The following is a 23,404-nucleotide window of genomic DNA, read 5'->3' as shown; positions in this document are numbered from 1 at the left end:
TGGTCATCTCCTGTACTGTGTCCGCAGTCTCTGGTCATCTCCTGTAATATGTCCGCAGTCTCTGGTCTGTTCCTGTACTGTCCGCAGTCTCTGGTCATCTCCTGTACTATGTCCGCAGTCTCTGGTCATCTCCTGTAATATGTCCGCAGTCTCTGGTCTTTTCCTGTACTGTTCGCAGTCTCTGGTCATCTCCTGTACTGTGTCCGCAGTCTCTGGTCATCTCCTGTACTGTGTCCGCAGTCTCTGGTCATCTCCTGTACTGTGTCCATAGTCTCTGGTCACCTCCTGTACTATGTCCGCAGCAGGGGCGGACTGACAACTCATGGGGCCCCTGGGCAATAGGGGATCATGGGGCCCCTGTGTCCTTGCCCAAACTCAAAAAAGCCTATAAAAAAGGTACCAGGGGCATATCATGGGGCCCCCAACTGACCCTGGGCCCTCGGGCAGTGCCCGAGTTTCCAAATGGTCAGTCTGCCCCTGGTCCGCAGTCTCTGGTCATCTCCTGTACTGTGTCCGCATTTGTTCATATCTATCTAGTATCTATACCGCTGTAGACGCTATAACTTTCACGTAAACCAATTAATTTACACGTATCAGGATTTTTTTTTTCTAGTGAAGACATGGAGCGGAATACATTTTGGATGAAATTTGCCAAAATTAGATTTTTTAATTGTTTTCTACAGGACATGTTTTATAGCAAAAAGTCCAAAATATTGTTTTTACAAAATTCTCAGTCTTTTTTTTTATTGTTTATACCGCAAAAAATAGGATTATGGCTGGAAAGGGAATCAGATCACAGAGAAAACCGTCTACAGGTTTGTTTCGGAATCCCATTCCCTTTCCAGCAGTAAGCGACATCTGGTACCATTCACCGTGCTTTGAGTCCTCCTCAACTCACAACGTGCTTTGAGTCCTCCTCATCTCACAACGTGCTATGAGTCCTCCTCATCTCACAAGGTGCTATGAGTCCTCCTCATCTCACAAGGTGCTTTGAGTCCTCCGCATCTCACAACGTGCTAGGAGTTCTGCTCATCTCACAACATGCTTTGAGTCCTCCTCATCTCACAACGTGCTATGAGTCCTCCTCATCTCACAAGGTGCTATGAGTCCTCCTCATCTCACAAGGTGCTTTGAGTCCTCCGCATCTCACAACGTGCTAGGAGTTCTGCTCATCTCACAACATGCTTTGAGTCCTCCTCATCTCACAACATGCTTGGAGTCCTGCTCATCTCACAACATGTTTTGAGTCCTCATCTCACAACGTTCTTTGAGTCCTCCTCATCTCACAACGTTCTTTGAGCCCTCCTCATCTCACAATGTTCTTTGAGCCCTCCTCATCTCACAACGTTCTTTGAGCCCTCCTCATCTCACAACGTTCTTTGAGCCCTCCTCATCTCACAACGTTCTTTGAGCCCTCCTCATCTCACAACGTTCTTTGAGCCCTCCTCATCTCACAACGTTCTTTGAGCCCTCCTCATCTCACAACGTGCTTTGTGCCCTCCTCATCTCACAACGTGCTTTGAGCCCTCCACATCTCACAACGTGCTTTCAGCCCTCCTCATCTCACAACGTGCTTTGAGCCCTCCTCATCTCACAACGTGCTTTGAGCCCTCCTCATCTCACAACGTGCTTTGAGCCCTCCTCATTTCACAAGGTGCTTTGAGCGCTCCTCATCTCACAAGGTGCTTTGAGTCCTCCTCATCTCACAAGGTGCTTTGAGTCCTCCTCACCTCACAAGGTGCTTTGAGTCCTCCTCATCTCACAACGTGCTTTGAGTCCTCCTCATTACACAACGTGTTTTGAGTCCTCCTCATCTCACAAGGTGCTTTGAGTCCTGCTCATCTCACAACGTGCTTTGAGTCCTCATATCACAACATTCTTTGAGTCCTCCTCATCTCACAACGTTATTTGAGTCCTCCTCATCTCACAACATGTTTTGAGTCCTCATCTCACAACGTGTTTTGAGTCCTCCTCATCTCACAACATGCTATGAGTCCTCCTCATCTCACAACATGCTATGAGTCCTCATCATCTCACAACGTGCTATGAGTCCTCTTCATCTCACAACGTGCTTCGAGTCCTGCTCATCTCACAATGTGCTTTGAGTCCTCCTCATCTCACAGGGTGCTCTGAGTCTTCCTCATCTCACAACAAGCTTTTGAGTCCTCCTCATCTCACAACGTGCTTTGAGTCCTCCTCATCTCACAAAACTCTCTTGGTCAGTACAATACTCTCCTACGAGGCAATGCCATCAATTTGTTCTCAGCTTTAGTGTCCTTGCATCCTCTGATGTTTAACTAGAATGTATTTCCGTGTGAAACGTTTCCCGCACTCTGAACATGAAAAAGGACGCTTGCCCACGTGACTTCTCTGGTGCTTCACAAGTTCTGATTTTTGAGTAAAACGTTTCCCACACACTGAACATAAAAACGGCTTCTCTCCACTGTGGATTTTAGAATGGATATCGAGGTTCCCCCTTTGGTTAAAACTTTTCCCACACACGGAACACAAGAACGGCCTTTCACCGGTGTGAGTCCTATGGTGCATGATCAGTTGTGCTTTCCTCAAGAAGGATTTCCTGCACTCCGAACAAGAAAACTTCCTCTCTCCGATGTGTATCTTTTTGTGCGCAGTGAGTTGATATTTGGCCTTGAATGACTTGCCGCACTCGGGACACATAAAAAGACGCTGGTCTGTGTGAATTTTCCGATGGACGAGAAGACAGTTTTTCCCGTGGACCTTTTTCCCGCACTCTGGACAGGGAAGCAACAGCTCACCGGTGTGGGTCTTCAAATGGGATCTGAGGGATGCGTTGTGTGTGAAACCTTTTCCGCACTCGGGACAAACAAACGGCTTCTCGCCGGTATGATTCCTCTGGTGTATAACAAGATGCGATTTACGAAGAAACGATTTGTCGCACTCCGAGCACGAAAACGTCTTTGCGCCGCTGTGGCCAGCCTGATGTAAAGCAAATCCAGATTTTGAATTCAGCAACTTCTCGCACTTGGGACACGGGTAAGGGGGATCACCCATATGAGTGCTCTGGTGGAGAAGAAGAGATTTTCGGAAAAGGAAACATTTCCCGCACTCTGGACAAGAAAACTGCTTCACGTGAGTGTGGATCCTCAAGTGTTTCCTGAGGCTTGATTTACAGAGGAAACTTTTGCCACACTCCGAACACGAAAAGGGCTTCTCTCCGGTGTGAACGATCTGGTGTTTCACCAGCTGCGGTTTTGTTGTGAAGGTTTTATCGCATTCTGAGCAAGACCAATTGTTCCTGTGAACCCTTTCATGCGAGGTAAGTCCTAATTTGCTTCCGAAACACTTCCCGCACCGAGAACAGGAAAAGTTCTCCTCACTAGTATGAGTCTTCTGGTGTGTAACAAGATCCCTTTTTTTAAAGAAGGATTTCTCACATTCTGAGCAGGACCACTTTTCCGTGTGAGATTTTCGATGCGTATAAAGGTCGCATTTCCTACCAAAAGATCTCCCACATTCGGGACACGAATAGGGCCGCTCGCTCTTGTGGACCAACGTTTGTTTCTCCCCGTGACATTGCTCGTTGTGGGCAAAAAATGGAGATTGTGACTTAAAATATTTCCCGCACTCAGAACAAGAATAGGGCCACTCGCCACTGTGGACTGATGTCTGTTTTCCACCGTGGTATCGTTCATCGTGTCTAAAAAGGTGATCTTTTGACTTAAAACATTTCCCACACTCAGAACATGGAAAGGTCTCCCCGCCAGCGTGAACTCTCTGGTGATTAAAGAGGTCCTTTTTTAGAAAGAAGGTTTTCTCACATTTTGAGCAAGGCCACTTTTTGGCGTGAGCTCTTTGATGTGTCCGAAGCTCGCAATGTCTTCTAAAAGATTTACTGCACTCTGAACACAAAAACGTCTTTGGTCTGCAGCTTAATGTGTGGGATTTATTTGAGGATAATTGTTTGGGATGTAACTCCAAAATGTTCTGAATATCACGTTTATCTGAAAGAAAATAAAAATATGCATGTTGGTCTACAAATAAACTTTTTTTTAATGGGTTATTATACATTCATCACACCAAAGAAAAAAAATCAAAGAAAATGCACAATCCAACCAAAGCAACAATAGAATATTAATGATACAATGATGGACATTGACCTAGGACTGGAGATGGACCTTTCATATGGTGTCCAGTATCTCCTCCTCATTTGTTGGGAACATGACGTTATATTGAGGAATGGAGATGGACCTTTCATATGGTGTCCAGTATCTCCTCCTCATTTGTTGGGAACATGACGTGATTTTGAGGAATGGGGATGGACCTTTCATATGGTGTCCAGTATCTCCTCCTCATTTGTTGGGAACATGACGTTATATTGAGGAATGGAGATGGACCTTTCATATGATGTCCAGTATCTCCTCCTCATTTGTTGGAGACATGCCGTTATATTGAGGAATAGAGATGGACCTTTCATATGGTGTCCAGTATCTCCTCCTCATTTGTTGGGAACATGACGTTATATTGAGGAATGGAGATGGACCTTCCATATGGTGTCCAGTATCTCCTTATTTGTAGGGAATATGATGTTATATTGAGGAATAGAGATGGACCTTTCATATGGTGTCCAGTATCTCCTCATTTGTAGGGAATATGATGTTATATTGAGGAATGGAGATGGACCTTTCATATGGTGTCCAGTATCTCCTCCTCATTTGTTGGGAACATGACGTGATTTTGAGGAATGGGGATGGACCTTTCATATGGTGTCCAGTATCTCCTCCTCATTTGTTGGGAACATGACGTTATATTGAGGAATGGAGATGGACCTTTCATATGATGTCCAGTATCTCCTCCTCATTTGTTGGAGACATGCCGTTATATTGAGGAATAGAGATGGACCTTTCATATGGTGTCCAGTATCTCCTCCTCATTTGTTGGGAACATGACGTTATATTGAGGAATGGAGATGGACCTTCCATATGGTGTCCAGTATCTCCTTATTTGTAGGGAATATGATGTTATATTGAGGAATAGAGATGGACCTTTCATATGGTGTCCAGTATCTCCTCATTTGTAGGGAATATGATGTTATATTGAGGAATGGAGATGGACCTTTCATATGGTGTCCAGTAGCTCCTCATCATTTGTTGGGAACATGACGTTATATTGAGGAATGGAGATGGACCTTTCATATGGTGTCCAGTATCTCCTCCTCATTTGTTGGGAACATGACGTTATATTGAGGAATGGAGATGGACCTTGTGATGGGAGTGACTTTTGGGTTTGGGGGGACCTCTGTATCATCTCCCCAAATTCTTATGTTTAAGTGACCCTGTGCCTGTTAGGGTACAGGGTATGTATGTGAAGGTTTATTGTGTATTGGTGTGTTGTCCTTTGTCCCTGCCATGTGGTAGCCTATTGTACTGCCATGTGGTTATTCCTTTGTTCTCGGCCACATGGCTGTCCTTGCCATGTGCTGCCCCATTGGTCTGTGTCTTGGTTGGATGGGGAGGGGTGATGATGTGTTTCCTGCCCATACTGTAGCCCTCCCCACTAATGGGGCGGGCTGATGATGTGTTTCCTGTTCCTGATTGTGTTTCCCCCGCCCTGTGTATATAACTTGTGTTTTGTGTAAAAATAAAAGAGTTGGCTTCCTGTTTTAAGAAGAGCTGGGTGCTGTCTATTTTCTGAGGGATTTCAAGGGTGTGGTCCATGGATGGTGTTCGGACAGGGAAAGCTGCGGTATAACGGAATATACCCAAGAGTGGTCGGGTTCCGGTTCCGTTACAGACCTTCCATATGGTGTCCAGTATCTCTTCCTCATTTGTTGGGAACATGACGTTATATTGAGGAATGGAGATGGACCTTTCATATGGTGTCCAGTAGCTCCTCCTCATTTGTAGGGAACATGATGTTATATTGAGGAATGGAGATTGACCTTTCATATGGTGTCCAGTAGCTCCTCCTCATTTGTTGGGAACATGACGTTATATTGAGGGATGGATATGGTGTCCAGTATCTCCTCCTCATTTGTTGGGAACATGACGTTATATTGAGGAATGGAGATGGACCTTCCATATGGTGTCCAGTATCTCCTCCTCATTTGTTGGGAACACAATGTTATATTGAGGAATGGAGATGGACCTTCCATATGGTGTCCAGTATCTCCTCCTCATTTGTTGGGAACACAATGTTATATTGAGGAATGGAGATGGACCTTCCATATGGTGTCCAGTATCTCCTCCTCATTTGTTGGGAACATGACGTTATTTGAGCAATGGAGATGGACCTTTCATATGATGTCCAGTATCTCCTCCTCATTTGTTGGAGACATGCCGTTATATTGAGGAATAGAGATGGACCTTTCATATGGTGTCCAGTATCTCCTCATTTGTAGGGAATATGATGTTATATTGAGGAATGGAGATGGACCTTTCATATGGTGTCCAGTAGCTCCTCATCATTTGTTGGGAACATGACGTTATATTGAGGAATGGAGATGGACCTTCCATATGGTGTCCAGTATCTCCTCCTCATTTGTTGGGAACACAATGTTATATTGAGGAATGGAGATGGACCTTCCATATGGTGTCCAGTATCTCCTCCTCATTTGTTGGGAACACAATGTTATATTGAGGAATGGAGATAGACCTTCCATATGGTGTCCAGTATCTCCTCCTCATTTGTTGGGAACATGACGTTATATTGAGGAATGGAGATGGACCTTTCATATGATGTCCAGTATCTCCTCCTCATTTGTTGGAGACATGCCGTTATATTGAGGAATAGAGATGGACCTTTCATATGGTGTCCAGTATCTCCTCATTTGTAGGGAATATGATGTTATATTGAGGAATGGAGATGGACCTTTCATATGGTGTCCAGTAGCTCCTCCTCATTTGTTGGGAACACAATGTTATATTGAGGAATGGAGATGGACCTTCCATATGGTGTCCAGTATCTCCTCCTCATTTGTTGGGAACATGACGTTATATTGAGGAATGGAAATGGACCTTTCATATGGTGTGCAGACCTTCACTTTATCTTTTGTGGCCATAAACATACTTTACACTAGTGGAAATAAAATGCACATTTGTAAAGTTTCTTCCTGTAGTGTCGATCACTCACCTGTACTGCTACCTAGGGAAGACTCCTCCTCTTTAATAGTCACTGCTATTCCAACCTCCTCTGTAGAGTGTTGACTACCCCTCACATATGTCTCATTTTTAACTTCAGATTTCATGTCAATTAGTTCTTCATACTAAAACCATAAACATCTGTTAATACAGAAACAAAAAACCCCCAAAAACTTTAATTTCTTAAATATTAGGGTGTCTTAAGGTCTAGATGCTGCAACTACCTGATCATGGTGTGCATAGTTGTGATCTTCCTGTCTGGAATCTCGGGAGTACAGAGGACAGGGACATCTCTCTGGTGGGTTCCCATTACTGGATCCATCTTCCGGATGAAGGTGAGGGATGGTGTGATCTTCCTGTGTGGAATCCCAGGAATACAGAGGACAGAGACATCTCTCTGGTGGGTTCCCATTATTGGATCCATTTACCGGATAATGGTGGGGGATGGTGTGACCTTCCTGTGTAGAATCCCGGGAATACAGAGGATGGGGACATCTCTGTGGTGGGTTCCCATGACTGGATCCATCTGTAGGAAACACACACACTGACTGAATCCATTGTTTCTGTGTTTATCAGATGATGGGGGATCTAGGTGGACCCTCCGTACTGCTCTCTCCTTTACAATAACGTCTCCTCTTACCCGGTGATGTGATGGGCGGCTGATTGTCCATCATGACATTGAAAGATTCCTCCTTTTTATTTGGCACCATCATTTTACCCTCTTCCATGGACTGACCACCCATCACATTTGATTCTTCTTCTACTTTAACCTCAACTTTTACATCAATCAGGTCTTGACTCTAAACCCACAACATGACAAAAATAACATGATCACTACATAAAAAATAGCAAATTTCTTAAAATGTTAAGATTTCTCTTCAATTTCATCTACCTGATCATGGTGAGGGATGGTGTGATCTTCCTTTGTGGAATCCCGGGAATACAGAGGACGAGGACATCTCTCTGGTGGGTTCCCATTTTTGGATCCATCTACCTGATGATGGTGAGGGATGGTGTGATCTTCCTTTGTGGAATCCCGGGAATACAGAGGACGGGGACATCTCTCTGGTGGGTTCCCATTACTGGATCCATCTACCTGATGATGGTGGGGGATGGTGTGATCTTCCTGTGTGGAATCCCAGGAATACAGAGGACGGGGACATCTCTCTGGTGGGTTCACATTACTGGATCCATCTACCTGATGATGGTGGGGGATGGTGTGATCTTCCTGTGTGGAATCCCGGGAATACAGAGGACGGGGACATCTCTCTGGTGGGTTCCCATGACTGGATCCATCTACCTGATGATAGTGGGGGATGGTGTGATCTTCCTGTGTGGAATCCCGGGAAAACAGAGGACAACCCTCCTCCATAGACTGCTGATCTCCACTCATCGACGTCTCTTCTTCTTCCTCTTTAATCTCAGCTTTGATGTCTTTCAGTTCTTCAACAAAGATGATGGTATCAGGCACTGATAGCTGAATGGGCCGGGCGGAGATATGTCACTGGTTTCAGTACCCTGGAGGACGGACATGATGATGAAGGAAGATGATGGACATGACTGTGAAGGAAGAGGATGGACATGGTGTTGGAGGAAGAGGACGGACATGACTATGAAGGAAGAGGATGGATATGACTATGGAGGAAGAGGACGGACATGACTATGAAGGAAGAGGATGGACATGATGGTGGAGGAAGAGGATGGACATGATAATGGCGGTTACTGTGTGTAAATAGAAAATACTTCCTCTGCTGCCAGTTCAAGCAATGTCTCCTCTCTACTTCCGCTTGGCTCACCTCTCACCCACAACTTCCCATTTATGCTTGACTTCACTTCCTGTCTGTACCCGACATCACTTCCTGTCTCCCTCTGGTTAATAGAGGAACTGCAGGCTTCATTCATTAATTGAAGTGTGATCTCCCCTTATTTATTTCAGGTTCTTATATAGCACCAGCACGGAGCGCTTTACACACACACACATATATATGTATATATATATATTGTACATTCACATCAGTCCCCGCCCCGGAGGAGCGTACAATCTAAGGTGCCTAATTCACATTCATACATACACATACTAGGGCCAATTTAGACAGGAGCCAATTCACCTCCCAGCATGTCTTTGGAGTACCCGGAGGAAACCCACGCAGGCACAGGGAGAACAGGCAAACTATACATATGTATGTGTGTGTGTATATATATATGTATATATTTTTTTTTTGCATATGTTGCAATATATATATATATATATATATATATATAGACATATACATACACACACACATACACTGCATGTTGAAATGCATTTTTTATTTATTACAAGATATATGAAAAATATTTTAAAAAATATTTATATTTTTAAAATATATTCTTCAGATTTTTTTTTTTAACATATAAAAAAGCCATTTCAACATATATTTTCACATATATTTGTAAATGCATTCCCAAAGTGCAGCTTTGTATTTTTAAAGACTTACAGTTTATTTGAAAATGTATTTTTTTTTTTAAATATTTTTCATATATTTTGTAATAAAACACATTTCAACATGCAGTACATATATATATATATATATATATATATATATATATATATACACACAGTATATATATATATATACTGTATATATATATATATTTATAGCTATATATTTTGAAATATATTGAATACGGCCAAAATTGTAGCATTTGAAAGATATGTCACTCTATTTGGGAAGAACATTTTTAAAATATATTTGAAATGTATTTTTCTTCCATGTGGGGACGTACACCCAAGTGACATAGGATCCCTCTTTTAATGGCTCCTACATTAAGATGGCCACCCAGACTCCCATGGGAAAAGGGTATTTAATTGGATACCTGCTTACCCAGAGAGAGGACTAATGGAGTCCATAGTGCAGGGGTGGGCAACTGTGGCCCTCCAGTTGTTGGTGAACTACAAGTCCCATCATGCCTCTGCCTTTGGGAGTCATGCTTGTAACTGTCAGTTTTGCAATGCCTCATGGGACTTGTAGTTCTACAACAGCTGGAGGGCCACAGTTGCCCACCCCTGCCATAGCGGGACAATTTTCCCTCATCAGACTCCTGTAGCAATAGCATACTGCCATCTACAGGTGGGAAGAATACCTGCAGCTGCTTACAAGCTTCCTAACAAGAGTTGCTCCTGTTTCTTCTTGCTGAAGGCCACCATTTTGTTGAAGCCCAGAGCAGACACTTACTGGAACCCCCCCCCCCATATTCCCTACTTGGTCTCAAAAACTATTAGTCATTTTCTGCAATTAAACTGTGTGCGTTTCCAGCCTTGATTGTATGTATTGGCTCAGCTAGAGAAGAAGGCTGACAGAAGTTTTATGGTGCTGAAGTTCATAGCGTTGCTGCTGCAAAAAGAGAAAGGATAGAAAATCGGGAAGATATCTGAGGGCCGTATATTAAATGGATTTTTAGAATGGGGGAAGGGAAGAAGAGTTTTCTTTGTCCATGCCATGCACTAGCTTAGTTTTGCAGAACCAGATAAAAAAAAGTTTACGTGAACTTAGTGCACACTACCAGTATGGGGGTCAGTGCCAGGACAAGGTCATTCAGAGCCCAGGGAGAACATGCCAAACTGCCCCCCCCACAACATGTATGAGCATTATGTTTTAGCAAAACTCCCCTCCCCCCTCAAAAAAAAAAAATTGAGCACTCATCTGCATGCCTACCCCCTAAGCATAAATTCCCCGTCCTCTCAGTTCAAATCCACCCCCCTGCTAAAATCCCCACTCTCACCAGAAATCTTTGACCCCCCTCCCCCAAATCACCCCTCATAGCACAAATCCTCTACCCCTCAAATTTCCCCTCCTCTCACTCCAAAGCCCCCCCCCCTCCCAGTAAACCCCCCCCCCCAAAAAAAAAAGATTTTCTCTCCTAGCATAAATACTCCCAAATCATCCATACTAGAACAAATCCCCCCCCCTCTTAGCACAAATCCCCTGTCCTCCCTGCCATATGACCTCTTCTAGCAGAAACCCACCAAATCCTCTTCCCCCAACTCCCCCCCCCCAACATAAATTCCCCCAAATCACCACTCCTAGCACCCCCCTCCCAAATTTCCCCTCCTAGAATATTTAATACCCACTGCCATCCCCCAAATTCTTCTTCCCAAGACAACCTCCCCCACCCCACCTCACATGATATTACAGTACCCAGGGCAGAGGCCCCTCCTGCCCACTCCTTGTCCCGGCTCTGCATGGGGTGATGCATGAACATGGTTGGGTCAAATTTCATCTGACAATGTTTATGCGGTGGGAGGTTGTGCCCTGGATGAAGGGCACTCTGTTGATGAGGTAGATCTGGATTGTTCAAGAGGTAGATCTGGATTTGTTGATGAGGTAGATCTAGATTCTTCAAGAGGTAGATCTGGATTCTTCAATAAAAATCTGGACACAAATGTACAGTAATAGCAACTTTTAATAATATTAATACAATTTATACAGGAAAATAATAAAGACTCTTCCAATGGTTGTTAAATATTCACGTAGATGTGCTTCTGTATGGTTTTGGAGATATAAGTCAAGCTGAGGTCTTCAAAGTCAAGCCGAGGTCTTCAAGGTCAAGCCGAGGTCTTCAAGGTCAAGCCGAGGTCTTCAAGGTCAAGCCGAGGTCTTCAAGGTCAAGCCAAGGTCTTCAAAGTCAAGCCGAGGCCTTCAAAGTCAAGCCGAGGCCTTCAAGGGTTGCCCGTACTCCAAAACAGCCCATCACCCTTCAGTTCTTTGGCGTACAACTGGTTGAAATAGATTTTCCTATGTGTAGAATGCAAAAATCTCCCAATGTGAGTTCCCTTATGGACAGCAAATAAATATCCTCCTTCTCCAAGAACATAAACATGGCTTCCCTCCTATGTGACTTCTCGTCCCATTCCGTACACAAATATCCCCAATAGGATTGATGTAGAATTTTTTCGGCACTCAACGCATAAACATAGCTCTCGATTGTGCCAGAAAAATTTCTGCAACAAATCGGTTTCTGAATCAAATTCTGTTTTCCGTAAGCTTAAAAAAAAGGGGGAGCGTGTGGGCCCCCCCAAAACACCTTGGGGGTTATATGACCAATTCAAGCAATTTTTGAACTCTACCACCATTGGTCTGGTGCTGGTGGTGTTTGTACACGCTTTACGTCCTCATCACACAAGACTACAATACATCCTAAAAGCCAATACCATTAATATGTTCCCACCTTTGATGTCCCCGCACCTTCGATGTCCCCGCACCCTCTGACATTCAGAACCTCTTTCCGCGTTTACCTTTTTCCACACTCTAAAAAAGGCCGCTTGCCCGCGTGATTTCTCCATTGCCTAGCAAGCTCCAATTTTTGTTTCCGACGTTTCCCCTCACTCCGAACATCAAAATGGCTTCTCTCCAGCGTGGAGTTTATAATGGGTTTGGAGGCTCCATTTTAGAGTGAAACTTTTCCCGCACACGGAACACAAGAACGGTCTCTCGCCGGTGTGCTTCCTCTGGTGTGAGACGAGTTGCGATTTTTTCAAGAACGATTTCCCGCACTCCGAACAAGAAAACCTCTTCTCTCCGATATGGAGTTTATAATGGGAATCGAGGGTCCCTTTTTGAGCAAAGCTTTTCCCGCACACGGAACAAGGGAAAGGCCTCTCGCCAGTGTGAGTCCTCTGGTGTGTTACAAGTTGCAATTTTCTCAAAAAGGATTTCCCGCACTCTGAACAGGTAAACCTCCTCTCTCCGAGGTGTATCTTTTTGTGTGACGTGAGCGTAAATTTGGCCTTGAACGACTTGCCGCACTCGAGACATGAAAAAGGACGCTCGCCCGTGTGGATTCTCTGGTGGATGATGAGACATTTTTTCCCGCGTATTTTTTTCCCGCAGTCTGGACAGGAAAGTAACGGCTCACCGGTGTGGGTCTTCATATGGGATCTGAGGAGGGCTTTGTATGTGAAACCTTTTCCGCACTCGGGACAAGTAAACGGCTTCTCGCCGGTATGATTCCTCTGGTGTATAACGAGTTGTGATTTACGAAGAAACGATTTGCCGCACTCAGGGCATGAAAATGTCGCGCCGCTGTGGATAGCCTGATGCAACGCGAATTCAGATTTTGAATCGAACAACTTTTCGCACTTGGGGCATGGGTAAGGAGGATCACCCATATGAGTGCTCTGGTGGTCAAGAAGAGATTTTCGATAAGGGAAACATCTCCCGCACTCCGGACAGGAATACTGCTTCTCGTGAGCGATCTGCACGTGATTCCTGAGGCTTTGTTTACAGAAGAAACTTTTGCTGCACTTGGAACACGAAAAGGGCTTCTCGCCGGTGTGAACGATCCGGTGTTTGACGAGCTGCAATTTTGTTACGAAGGTTTTATCGCATTCTGAGCAAGACCAGTTGCTCATGTGAGCCTTTCGATGTGCGGTAAGTCCGTGTTTGCTTCCGAAACACTTCCCGCACTGAGAACAGGAAAAGTTTCCCTCACTAGTATGAGTTCTCTGGTGTGTGACAAGATCCCTTTTCGTCGTGAAGGATTTCTCACACTCTGGACAGGACCACTTCACTATGTGAGATTTTCGATGGGTATAAAGGTCGCTTTTTCTTCCAAAAGATCTCCCGCATTCGGAACACGAATAGACCGACGTCTGCTTTGCTTGATGGCATTGTTTATCGTGCGTATAAAGGCGGGATTTGGACTTGAAGTATTTCCCGCACTCGGAACATGAAAAGGTCTCCCCGCCGGTGTGGACTCTCTGGTGGTTACAGAGTTCTAGTTTCGTAAAGAAGGTCTTCTCGCATTCTGAGCAGGGCCACTTTCTCACGTGAGCTCTCTGATGTTTACGAAGTTCACAATTTCTTCTAAAAGATTTCTTGCACTCGGAACATGAATAGGGAAGCTCACCGCTGTCAACCGTCTGTTCTTTGCTGTGGCATCTTTGATGTACCATGAGGTCCTTTCTTGACCGAAAACATTTCCTGCATTCAGAACAGGAAAACAGACACTCCACTGTGTGCGCTCCGTGGTGTATATCCAGAGTCCGCTCAGTGTTGGGATGGAACTCCGAAATGTTCTGGACATCATGTTCATCTGAGGAAAAAAATCTGTATTTACTGTTTAAGGCATGTTTATTAAATCATGTTGGGCATTTGTGGGTAATGTCTGCTGATCAAGAAAGTGACTGATTTCACTGGGTTATAGTATAATCATAACACCAAAGAATAAACATCAGAGACAAACTAATGATACAGTGATGGACAATGAGGAGTGGAGATGGGCTTTTCATATGGTGTACTGTATCTTCACTTCATTCGTTGGGAACCTTGACTTTTTGAAGGCCTTGATCCATAACCCCAAAGACCTTTCATATGGTGTCCAGTATCTCCTCCTCATTTGTTGGGAACATGACGTTATATTGAGGAATGGAGATGGACCTTCCATATGGTGTCCAGTATCTCCTCCTCATTTGTTGGGAACATGACGTGATTTTGAGGAATGGGGATGGACTTTTCATATGGTGTAGTCCATCTCCATTCCTCAATATAATTGAGGAATATAATATAATATAATAGTCCTCAAACTTTTTAAACAGGGGGCCAGTTCACTGTCCCTCAGACCGTTGGAAGGGCCGGACTATAGTTTAAAAAAAAAAAAAACTATGAACAAATGCGGACACAGTACAGGAGATGACCAGAGACTGCGGACATACAACGGCGGCGGGAATTCTGGGCCGGCCACTCCATAAGACACACAGGCATTTCCCCCCAAGTGTGTCTTATGGAGCGAAATAGTGCCCCATCATTGGTGTCAGTGGGAGGAATAATGCCCCATCATTGGTGTCAGTGGCTAAGAATCGTGCCCCATCATTAGTGTCAGTGGGAGGAATAGTGCCCCATCTTTGGTGTCAGTGGGAAGAAACGTGCCCCATCATTGGTGTCAGTGGGAAGAAACGTGCCCTATCATTGGTGTCAGTGGGAAGAATAGTGCCCCATCATTGGTGTCAGTGGGAAGAATCGCATCCCATCGTTGGTGTCAGTGGGAGGAATAGTGCCCCATCATTAGTGTCAGTGGGGGGAGGAATAGTGCCCCATTGTTGGTGTTCGTGGGGGGAGGAATAGTACCCCATCGTTGGTGTCAGTGTGTGGGGGGGGGGAATAGTGCCCCGTCATTGGTGTCAGTGGGGGAAGGGGATAGTATCCCAACATTGGTGTCAGTGGGAGTAATAATGCCCCATCATTAGTATCAGTGACACCAATGATGGGGCACTATTCCTCCCACTGACACCAATGACACTTAACTTGCTGACCCCTGTTCCAGCATGGTGCTGCTGCAGCCAGCATGCCTGGTTGCAGCAGCACCATCAGTATGGCACACTTACCTGTCAGCTGTCCTTCTTCACTCTGGCCTCTCCCTCACTCGATGTTCTCGGGGCCGCTCGGCTCCGCCTCCTCGCAGGTGATTGGCTGCCTGTGTGCCTTTCCTGAGCTACAGTTCTGGCGCCCAATCACCGGTGAGGAGGCGGAGCCGAGCGGCAGGAGTGAGGGAGTGGCCGGAGTGAATGAAGGAGCAGCACTTCCTGGACTGGATCGTCGTTGGACTGGGACCGGAGCCGGGTAAGGTACAGCAGCCCCCTGCCTGCCCTGTACTTAGTGTCCCTTCCTCACGGAAAACATGCCCCTGCCGGCAGGCCGGATAAATGGCCTCGGCAGCCGCATGTGGCCAGCGGGCCGTAGTTTGAGGACCCATGATGTCATCTTGAGGAATAAAGATGGACCTTTCATATGGTATCCAGTATTTCCTCATTTGTTGGGGACATGACGTTATATTGAGGAACGGAGATGGACCTTTCATATGGTGTCCAGTATCTCCTCATTTGTCGGGAACATGACGTTATATTGAGGAATGGAGATGGACCTTTCATATGGTGTCCAGTATCTCCTCCTCATTTGTTGGGAACATGACGTTATATTGAGGAATGGAGATGGACCTTTCATATGGTGTCCAGTATCTCCTCCTCATTTGTTGGGAACATGACGTTATATTGAGGAATGGAGCTGGACCTTTCATATGGTGTCCAGTGTCTCCTCATTTGTTGGGAACATGACGTTATATTGAGGAATGGAGATGGACCTTTCATATGGTGTCCAGTGTCTCCTCATTTGTTGGGAACATGACGTTATATTGAGGAATGGAGCTGGTCCTTTCCTTTGGTGTCCAGTTTCTCCACCTCATTTGTTGGTAATACATCAATCTCCATTCCTCAATATAATGTCATGTTCCCAACAAATGAGGAGGAGATACTGTACACCAGTATGAAAGGTCTTTGAGGTTACGGATCAAGGCCTTCAAAAAGTCAACGTTCCCAACGAATGTAATAATGTCATGATTTCAAAAGATGACGAGATACTGTACACCATATGAAAGGTCCATCTCCATTCCTCAATATAACGTCATGTTCCCAACAAATGAGGAGGAGATACTGGACACCATATGAAAGGTCCATCTCCGTTCCTTAATATAACGTCATGCTCCCAACAAATGAGGAGGAGATACTGGACACCATATGAAAGGTCCATCTCCATTCCTCAATATAGCATCATGTTCCCAACAAATAAGGAGGAGATACTGGACACCATATGAAAGATCCATCTCCATTCCTCAATATAACGTCATGCTCCCAACAAATGAGGAGGAGATACTGGACACCATATGAAAGGTCCATCTCCATTCCTCAATATGTTCCCACCAACTGAAGTTCCCACCAACTTTCTTATGGTGTACAACATCTCCTCATCTTTTGGAATCATGACATTATTACAAAGGGTATTATTTCATCCTGTTTGTTTTAACCCCTTCACGCCTAAGGGTAAAACAAATCTAAAGGCCTAAGCACAATTCTGCACCGTTGACATGTAATAGCAAAACCGTACATATCATCACAACTACTTTGCACATCCAGGTGGATTATACCTTGATTTTTTTCAGGACAAATTGGGCTTTCATTTGGTGGTAAATGGTAATGGATATCTCCTGATTTTTTTTTTATTATCAAAGGAAAACTGGCCCAAAATAGTAAAAAAAATCCTTTTTTTTTATTTAGCTATGTGTTTCTTGTTATGAACATAACCTACCACCAAAGAGCAACCCAAAATAAATTCTCCAGCTCTTGGCGATCGCAGCGATACCATATATGTGTATGTTATTTGTTGTTTGTACCCGTAGTACAGCCCAGAAACCACAGTGCGCATTTTGTTTTTGTCTTTTTTTTTTTTTTTTTACCTAAAACACACTAACACTAACTGACACTGACATTAACACTAACTGGCACTGATACCAATTTTTTTTTAAATCTTGACCTTTGACCTTGACCCTGACCTAAACACTAACCCTGGCACTGAACTAGATCAAACCTTGATCTAGGTATTTTTTTTTATTTTTTCTTTTATTTTTTTAATATTTATTTATCTTTTTTTTTTTTACAAACTTTTTTTTTCTTCTCTCTGACAGGAGTTCGAGAGATACAATGTATCTCTCTTCTCCATTCATAGAGAGAGAGAGAAAAAAAACAAGGGGGCTGGGCTGCACAGTGACTGATCACTGTGATAGCCAATCAGAGGCTATCACAGCGATCATGTGACCCGGGACCGGGAGTCCCGGGTCCCGATCGTTAGAACGGGACCTGGTGCTCTCAGTGACACCGCGGTCTCAGTGCTGGGAGCGCGCTGAGGGGCGCGCTCCCAACACAAAGACAGGTACGCAAATATGCGGCCCCACGGAAAAAAGCCCAGGTCCGTGAGGCCGTATATTTGTGTTACGTCGGCGTGAAGGGGTTAAGGATGTTCTTTGTGCTGATGAAACAAAACTACTTTCTCTGTCAAGGGTTAGAAATTACTCTATGACACAAATCCAGATTCCATTACTATATATGATATGCCAGTTGTAAATGTACCTACAGTGCTGGTGTACCAATTATAATCCTGACTGATCTTGCCTGATGGAGAATCAGCAGACCTTCTCTGTATCTTGATTATGAACATACTTTCCTCTAGTAGAAATAAAATATTAGGTTTCTTCCTGTAGTGTTGATTACTCACCTGGGCTTATATCTAGGGATGATTCCTCCTCTTTAATAGTCACTATTATTCCATCTTCTTCAGTAAGCTGTTGATCAATCCCCACATATGTTTCCTCTTCTTCCTTTTTAACCTCAACTTTCAGTTCTTCACACTAAAACCACAAAACTAATCAATATAGACAAAAAATTTTTTTGATTAAATAAAGATTCGGGTGTCTCAAGTTTTAAATGCTCCACCTACCTGATGATGGTGAGAGATGGTGTGATCTTCCTGTGTGGAATCCCGGGAATACAGAGGACGGGGACATCTCTCTGGTGGGTTCCTATGACTGGATCCATCTACCTGATGATGGTGAGGGATGGTGTGATCTTCCTGTGTGGAATCCCGGGAATACAGAGGACGGGGACATCTCTCTGGTGGGTTCCCATGACTGGATCCATCTGTAGCAAACACACACACTGACTGAATCCATTGTTTCTATGTGTTTATCAGATGATGGGGGATCTAGGTGGATCCTCCGTACTGCTCTCTCCTTTACAATAAAGTCTCCTCTTACCCGGTGATGTGAGGGGTGGCTGATTGTCCATGACGTGAAAAGATTCCTCCTCTTTATTTGGCACCATCATTTCACCTTCCTCCATGGACTGATCACCCATCACATACATCTCTTCTTCTTCTTCTTCTGCTTTAACTTTTATATCAATCAGGCCTTCACCCTAATCCCACAAAAATAGCATCAATCATTACATTAAAATAAAACATCTAATTTAAAAAATTGTTAAGGTTTCTCTTCATTGTCATCTACCTGATGATGGTGAGGGATCTCATGATGTTCCTGTATAGAATCCCGGGAATACAGAGGACGGGGACCTCGCTCTGGTGGGTTTCTATTATTGGGTGGCTCCATCATAACATCTTTATCTCCCTCTCTAAACTCGTCCATAGCGCCACCATCATCATACTCCTCTTTTATCTCTTCTTTAACAAGAATATGTAAATTCTTCAGGTCACCAGTCTGAAAAGAGTAGTAAAGGAACATTAATGTTTGCAAACTAGCTGACACACACATCAAAATGTAACAACTGTTTAACAAATGTTAGGCATACTTCCATTTGATGATGGGGGGGGATGGTTTGATCTTCCTGTGTGGAATCCCGGGAATAAAGAGGACGGGGACATCTCTCTGGTGGGTTCCCATGACTGGATCCATCTACCTGATGATGGTGAGGGACAGTGTGACCTTCCTGTGTGGAATCTCCGGAATACAGAAGACGGGGAAATCTCTCTGGTGGGTTCCCATGACTGGATCCATCTGTAGGAAACACACACACTGACTGAATCCATTGGTTCTATGTGTTTATCAGATGATGGGGGATCTAGGTGGAGCCTCCGTACTGCTCTCTCCTTTACAATAAAGTCTCCTCTTACCCGGTGATGTGAGGGGCGGCTGATTGTCCATCATGACGTCCTTGTAGAGATCCTTGTGTCCTTCTAAATACTCCCACTCCACAGCAGGTCAGTGATCTTGTTGGTACCCTTTGGTACTTGGTCAGAAATTGAGGTCGAGACGCTGAGATGTTGGGTAACCCAAAGAATGGCTACCTATCAGATGTCTTCTTCACTACTTTATAATCCTATGAAAAATAGACAGTTGTATTCATTTTATGTATCCTCCTCAGTGATGTCATGTGACCTCTCAGAATCCTCCTCACCTCTCCGGTCAGGTCTGTGTTTTATTAATAGAGATGAGAGTGATGTCATGTGACCTCCCAGAATCCTCCTCACCTCTCCGATCAGGTCTGTGTTTTATTAATAGAGATGAGAGTGATGTCATGTGACCTCCCAGAATCCTCCTCACCTCTCCGGTCAGGTCTGTGTTTTATTAATAGAGGTGAGAGCGATGTCATCTGACCTCCCAGAATCCTCCTCACCTCTCTGGTGAACAGGTAAATAATCTCCAGGGAGAACTGCTCTTTCTTTTTTACCTTGTTCTGCCCTTATAAATTAATCTTACAGCTCATTTCCTTCATAACATGGTGATTGGTTGCTATTATTCATAAGTCAAACATAGCTGGGTTTGGTTTGAGGCAGGTTCAGTGAACAATACTGACAATCAGGCACCGAATCCTAACTCAGTGATCTCTGTACAGTGCTGCGGTATATGTCAGAGCTATATAAATGTATAATAATAATAGTGTGTGACTGTGGGGGAGGGGAGATTAGAGTGTAAGCTCCTCTGGTACAGAGACTGATGTGACTGTGGAGGGAGGGGACATTAGAGTGTCAGCTCCTCTGGTACAGAGACTGATGTGACTGTGGGGGAGGGGACATTAGAGTGTCAGCTCCTCTGGTACAGAGACTGATGGGACTGTGGGGGAGGGGACATTAGAGTGTAAGCGGACGTGACGGTGGAGGAAGGAGGATGGACGCGACGATGGAAGAAGGAGGACGGACGCGACGGTGGAGGAAGAGGACGGACGCGACGGTGGAGGAAGAGGACGGACGCGACAATGGAGGAAGAGGACGGACGCGACGGTGTAGGAAGAGGATGGACATGACGGTGGAGGAAGAGGACGGACGAGACTGTGGAGGAAGAGGATGGACATGATGATGGAGAAAGAGGACAGGCATGACGGCGGGGTTAGTGGGTGTAAATATAAAATCAGATCTCATTACCTCCTCTGCTGCCAGTTCCAGCAATGTCTCCTCTCTACTTCCTCCCAACTCGCCTCTCACCCGGAACTTCCTATTTATACTCTGACATCACTTCGTGCCTGTACCTAACATCACTTTCTGTCTGAGAGCACCCCCTGTGGTGAAGAGAGGAACTGCAGGCTTTGCGCATCGGGTAATACCTGATCTCTCCTCGCACTACGCTGCGCTCTGGGCTCTTTTATTCAGGGAGCTAATTATCATAAATGAGTTCATATCTGGATGCATTTTTTTCATAGGAATAAATCAGGACCAATTGGATTGAAGGGTTCAGTTACAGGTAAAATTAGAATATGGTGCAAAAGTTCATTTATTTCAGTAATGCAACTTAAAAGGTGAAACTAATAAACTAATATATGAGATAGACTCATTACATGCAAAGCAAGATAGTTCAAGCCGTGATTTGTCATCATTGTGATGATTATGGCTTACAGCTCATGAAAACCCCAAATCCACAATCTCAGAAAATGAGAATATTACATGCAATCAATAAAACAAGGATTGTACATAGAACAATATCGGACCTCTGAAAAGTAGAAGCTGCATATGTACTCAGTACTTGGTTTGGGCCCCTTTTGCAGCAATTACTGCCTCAATGCAGCGTGGCATGGAAGCTATCAGCCTGTGGCACTGCTGAGGTGTTATGGAAGACCAGGATGCTTCAATAGCGGCCTTCAGCTCTTCTGCATTGTTCGGTCTCATGTCTCTCATCTTTCTCTTGGCAATACCCCATAGATTCTCTATGGGGTTCAGATCAGGCACGTTTGCTGGTCAATCAAGCACAGTAATCCCACGGTCATTGAACCAGGTTTTGGTGCTTTTGGCAGTGTGGGCAGGTGCCAAGTCCTGCTGGAAAATGAAGTCAGCATCCCCATAAAGCTCGTCTGTGGAAGGAAGCATGAAGTGCTCCAAAATCTCCTGGTGGATGGCTGCGCTAACCCTGGACTTAATGAAGCACAGTGGACCAACACCAGCAGATGACATGGCTCCCCAAATCAATACAGACTGTGGAAACTTCACACTGGACTTCAAGCATCTTGCAGTGTGTGCCTCTCCATTCTTCCTCCATACTCAGGGTCCTTGGTTTCCAAATGAGATGCAAAAGTTGCCCTCATCAGAAAAAAAGACTTTGGACCACTGAGCAACAGACCAGGTCTGTTTTTCTTTAGCCCAGGTAAGATGCTCCTGACGTTGTTTGTTGTTCAGGGGCGGCTTGACAAGAGGAATACGACATTTGAAGCCCATGACCAGGATCACTCTGTGTGCGGTGGCTCTTGATGCACTGACTCCAGCCTCAGTCCACTCCTTGTGAAAGTCCCCAACACTTTTGAATGGCCTTTTCCTGACAATTCTCTCCAGGCTGCGGTCATCCCTGTTGCTTGTTCACCTTTTTCTTCCACACTTTTCACTTCCATATAACTTTCTATTAATGTGCTTTGATACAGCACTTTGGGAACATCCAACTTCTTTTGCAATTACCTTTTGAGGCTTTCCGTCCTTATTGAGGGTGTCAATGATGGTGTCAGGTCAGCAGTCTTTCCCATGATTGTGATTCCTACTGAACCAGACTGAGAGACCATTTAAAGGCTCAGGAACCCTTTGCAGGTGTTATGGCTTAATTAGCTGATTAGAGTGGGACACTTTGAGCCGAGAATATTGCACCTTTTCACAATATTCTCATTTTCTGAGATTGTGGATTTGGGGTTTTCATGAGCTGTAAGTCATAATCATCACAATGATGACAAATCACGGCTTGAACTATCTTGCTTTGCATGTAATGAGTCTATCTCATATATTAGTTTCACCTTTTAAGTTGCATTACTAAAATAAATGAACTTTTGCACCATATTCTAAGTTTTTGAGTTTCACCTGTACTTGTGGCCACATTTGCCATCATTTCCAGTGGAGCGGTGTAAAGAGCAAAAACAAATAATTCCTATTCAGTTTAAAGAGTTCAGCTAAATAAAGGTCAAAATATAAATTGTTTTTAACAAGCTCAGATTTCTGAGTAGGTCCTTCGCTGTGCACCCAACAGCATCCCCATCCAACGGAAACAAAAACTCCTCCAGTCATAGGGGAAAAAATAGACGTTTGGCTAAGGCCAAGTGGAGTATCTGTTCTTATCAGTTTAATATCTGATGCTTCCCTTATCTGAGGACCAAATATTACATGTTTTTTTAGAATAGGGGGATGGAAGAATGACTTGTTTTCTCCGCTCCAAACATTGATCTGGTGGACATTGCCAACATGGTGTCATGAGGACTTGATCAGGTTGAAATCATTGAATACCATTTATTAAGTGGGAGGTTCAGCTCCATACATTGACCTGGTGGATATTTTCAACATGATATCATGAGGACATGATCTGGTCAAAGTGATCTAATACCATTTATGAGGTTGGAGATTCAGTTTCATGCAATGACCTGATCTACAATGCCAACATGGAGTCATGAGGACACGATCAGGTCAAACTCATTTAATATCATTTATGAGGTTGGAGGTTCAGCTCAATGC

At 44.4% G+C, this 23,404-nt stretch overlaps 2 protein-coding genes and 1 pseudogene across 4 annotated transcripts in view; 1 reads left to right on the top strand and 2 right to left on the bottom strand.

The window, feature by feature from the left end:
• Positions 1–20,908, bottom strand: part of LOC149453217 (uncharacterized) — a 36,784-nt gene extending 15,876 nt beyond the window's left edge. The window contains exons 1-9 of one of the 3 annotated variants that reach the window (XR_016314672.1): positions 20,855–20,908; positions 19,607–19,812; positions 19,285–19,490; positions 18,984–19,193; positions 18,735–18,894; positions 18,419–18,618; positions 18,197–18,329; positions 12,394–14,192; positions 11,544–11,893 (exon numbers count right to left, since the gene is read on the bottom strand). Coding sequence is in view for 2 of the 3 variants with exons in the window: in XM_089688220.1 (XP_089544346.1) it covers positions 12,493–14,192; positions 18,197–18,329; positions 18,521–18,618; positions 18,735–18,894; positions 18,984–19,193; positions 19,285–19,490; positions 19,607–19,640 (2,541 nt within the window). In the remaining variant the exon portion in view is untranslated. Of the gene's footprint in view, positions 1–11,543; positions 14,193–18,196; positions 18,330–18,418; positions 18,619–18,734; positions 18,895–18,983; positions 19,194–19,284; positions 19,491–19,606; positions 19,813–20,854 lie in introns of those variants that run through there. The other 2 variants (XM_089688220.1, XM_089688219.1) reach the window with 2 other exon arrangements.
• Positions 636–8,942, bottom strand: LOC149453218 (uncharacterized). The gene is made up of 5 exons (XM_089688226.1): positions 8,011–8,942; positions 7,759–7,918; positions 7,343–7,644; positions 7,111–7,243; positions 636–3,983 (listed from the first exon to the last, which is right to left on the bottom strand). The coding sequence occupies exons 1-5, from the start codon at positions 8,509–8,511 to the stop codon at positions 2,269–2,271; spliced, it is 2,811 nt and encodes a 936-aa protein (XP_089544352.1). The 5' UTR covers positions 8,512–8,942; the 3' UTR covers positions 636–2,268.
• A 2,061-nt stretch (positions 20,909–22,969) lies between the features above and the next one.
• On the top strand, positions 22,970–23,133 carry LOC149453216 (U2 spliceosomal RNA; annotated as a pseudogene).
• Positions 23,134–23,404: the final 271 nt, after the last annotated feature.

Source organism: Staurois parvus, unplaced genomic scaffold, assembly GCF_062004578.1.
Source record: "Staurois parvus isolate SC_StPar_1 unplaced genomic scaffold, SC_StPar_1.0 ptg000449l, whole genome shotgun sequence".
In the NCBI taxonomy this organism is placed as follows: domain Eukaryota; kingdom Metazoa; phylum Chordata; class Amphibia; order Anura; family Ranidae; genus Staurois; species Staurois parvus.
This window is presented reverse-complemented; position numbering and strand designations above follow the sequence as displayed.

What these genes read in the sequence shown, in the direction of transcription:
- LOC149453218 (XM_089688226.1), bottom strand. Translation starts at nt 8,511, where the DNA reads ATGAGTGGAGATCAGCAGTCTATGGAGGAGGGTTGTCCTCTGTTTTCC. An exon ending in CCATCCCTCACCATGATCAG is followed by an intron (nt 7,919 to 8,010) that starts GTAGATGAAATT and finishes TTGTGGGTTTAG; the next exon opens with AGTCAAGACCTGATTGATGT. An exon ending in TTCCCTAGGTAGCAGTACAG is followed by an intron (nt 3,984 to 7,110) that starts GTGAGTGATCGA and finishes ATTTTCTTTCAG; the next exon opens with ATAAACGTGATATTCAGAAC.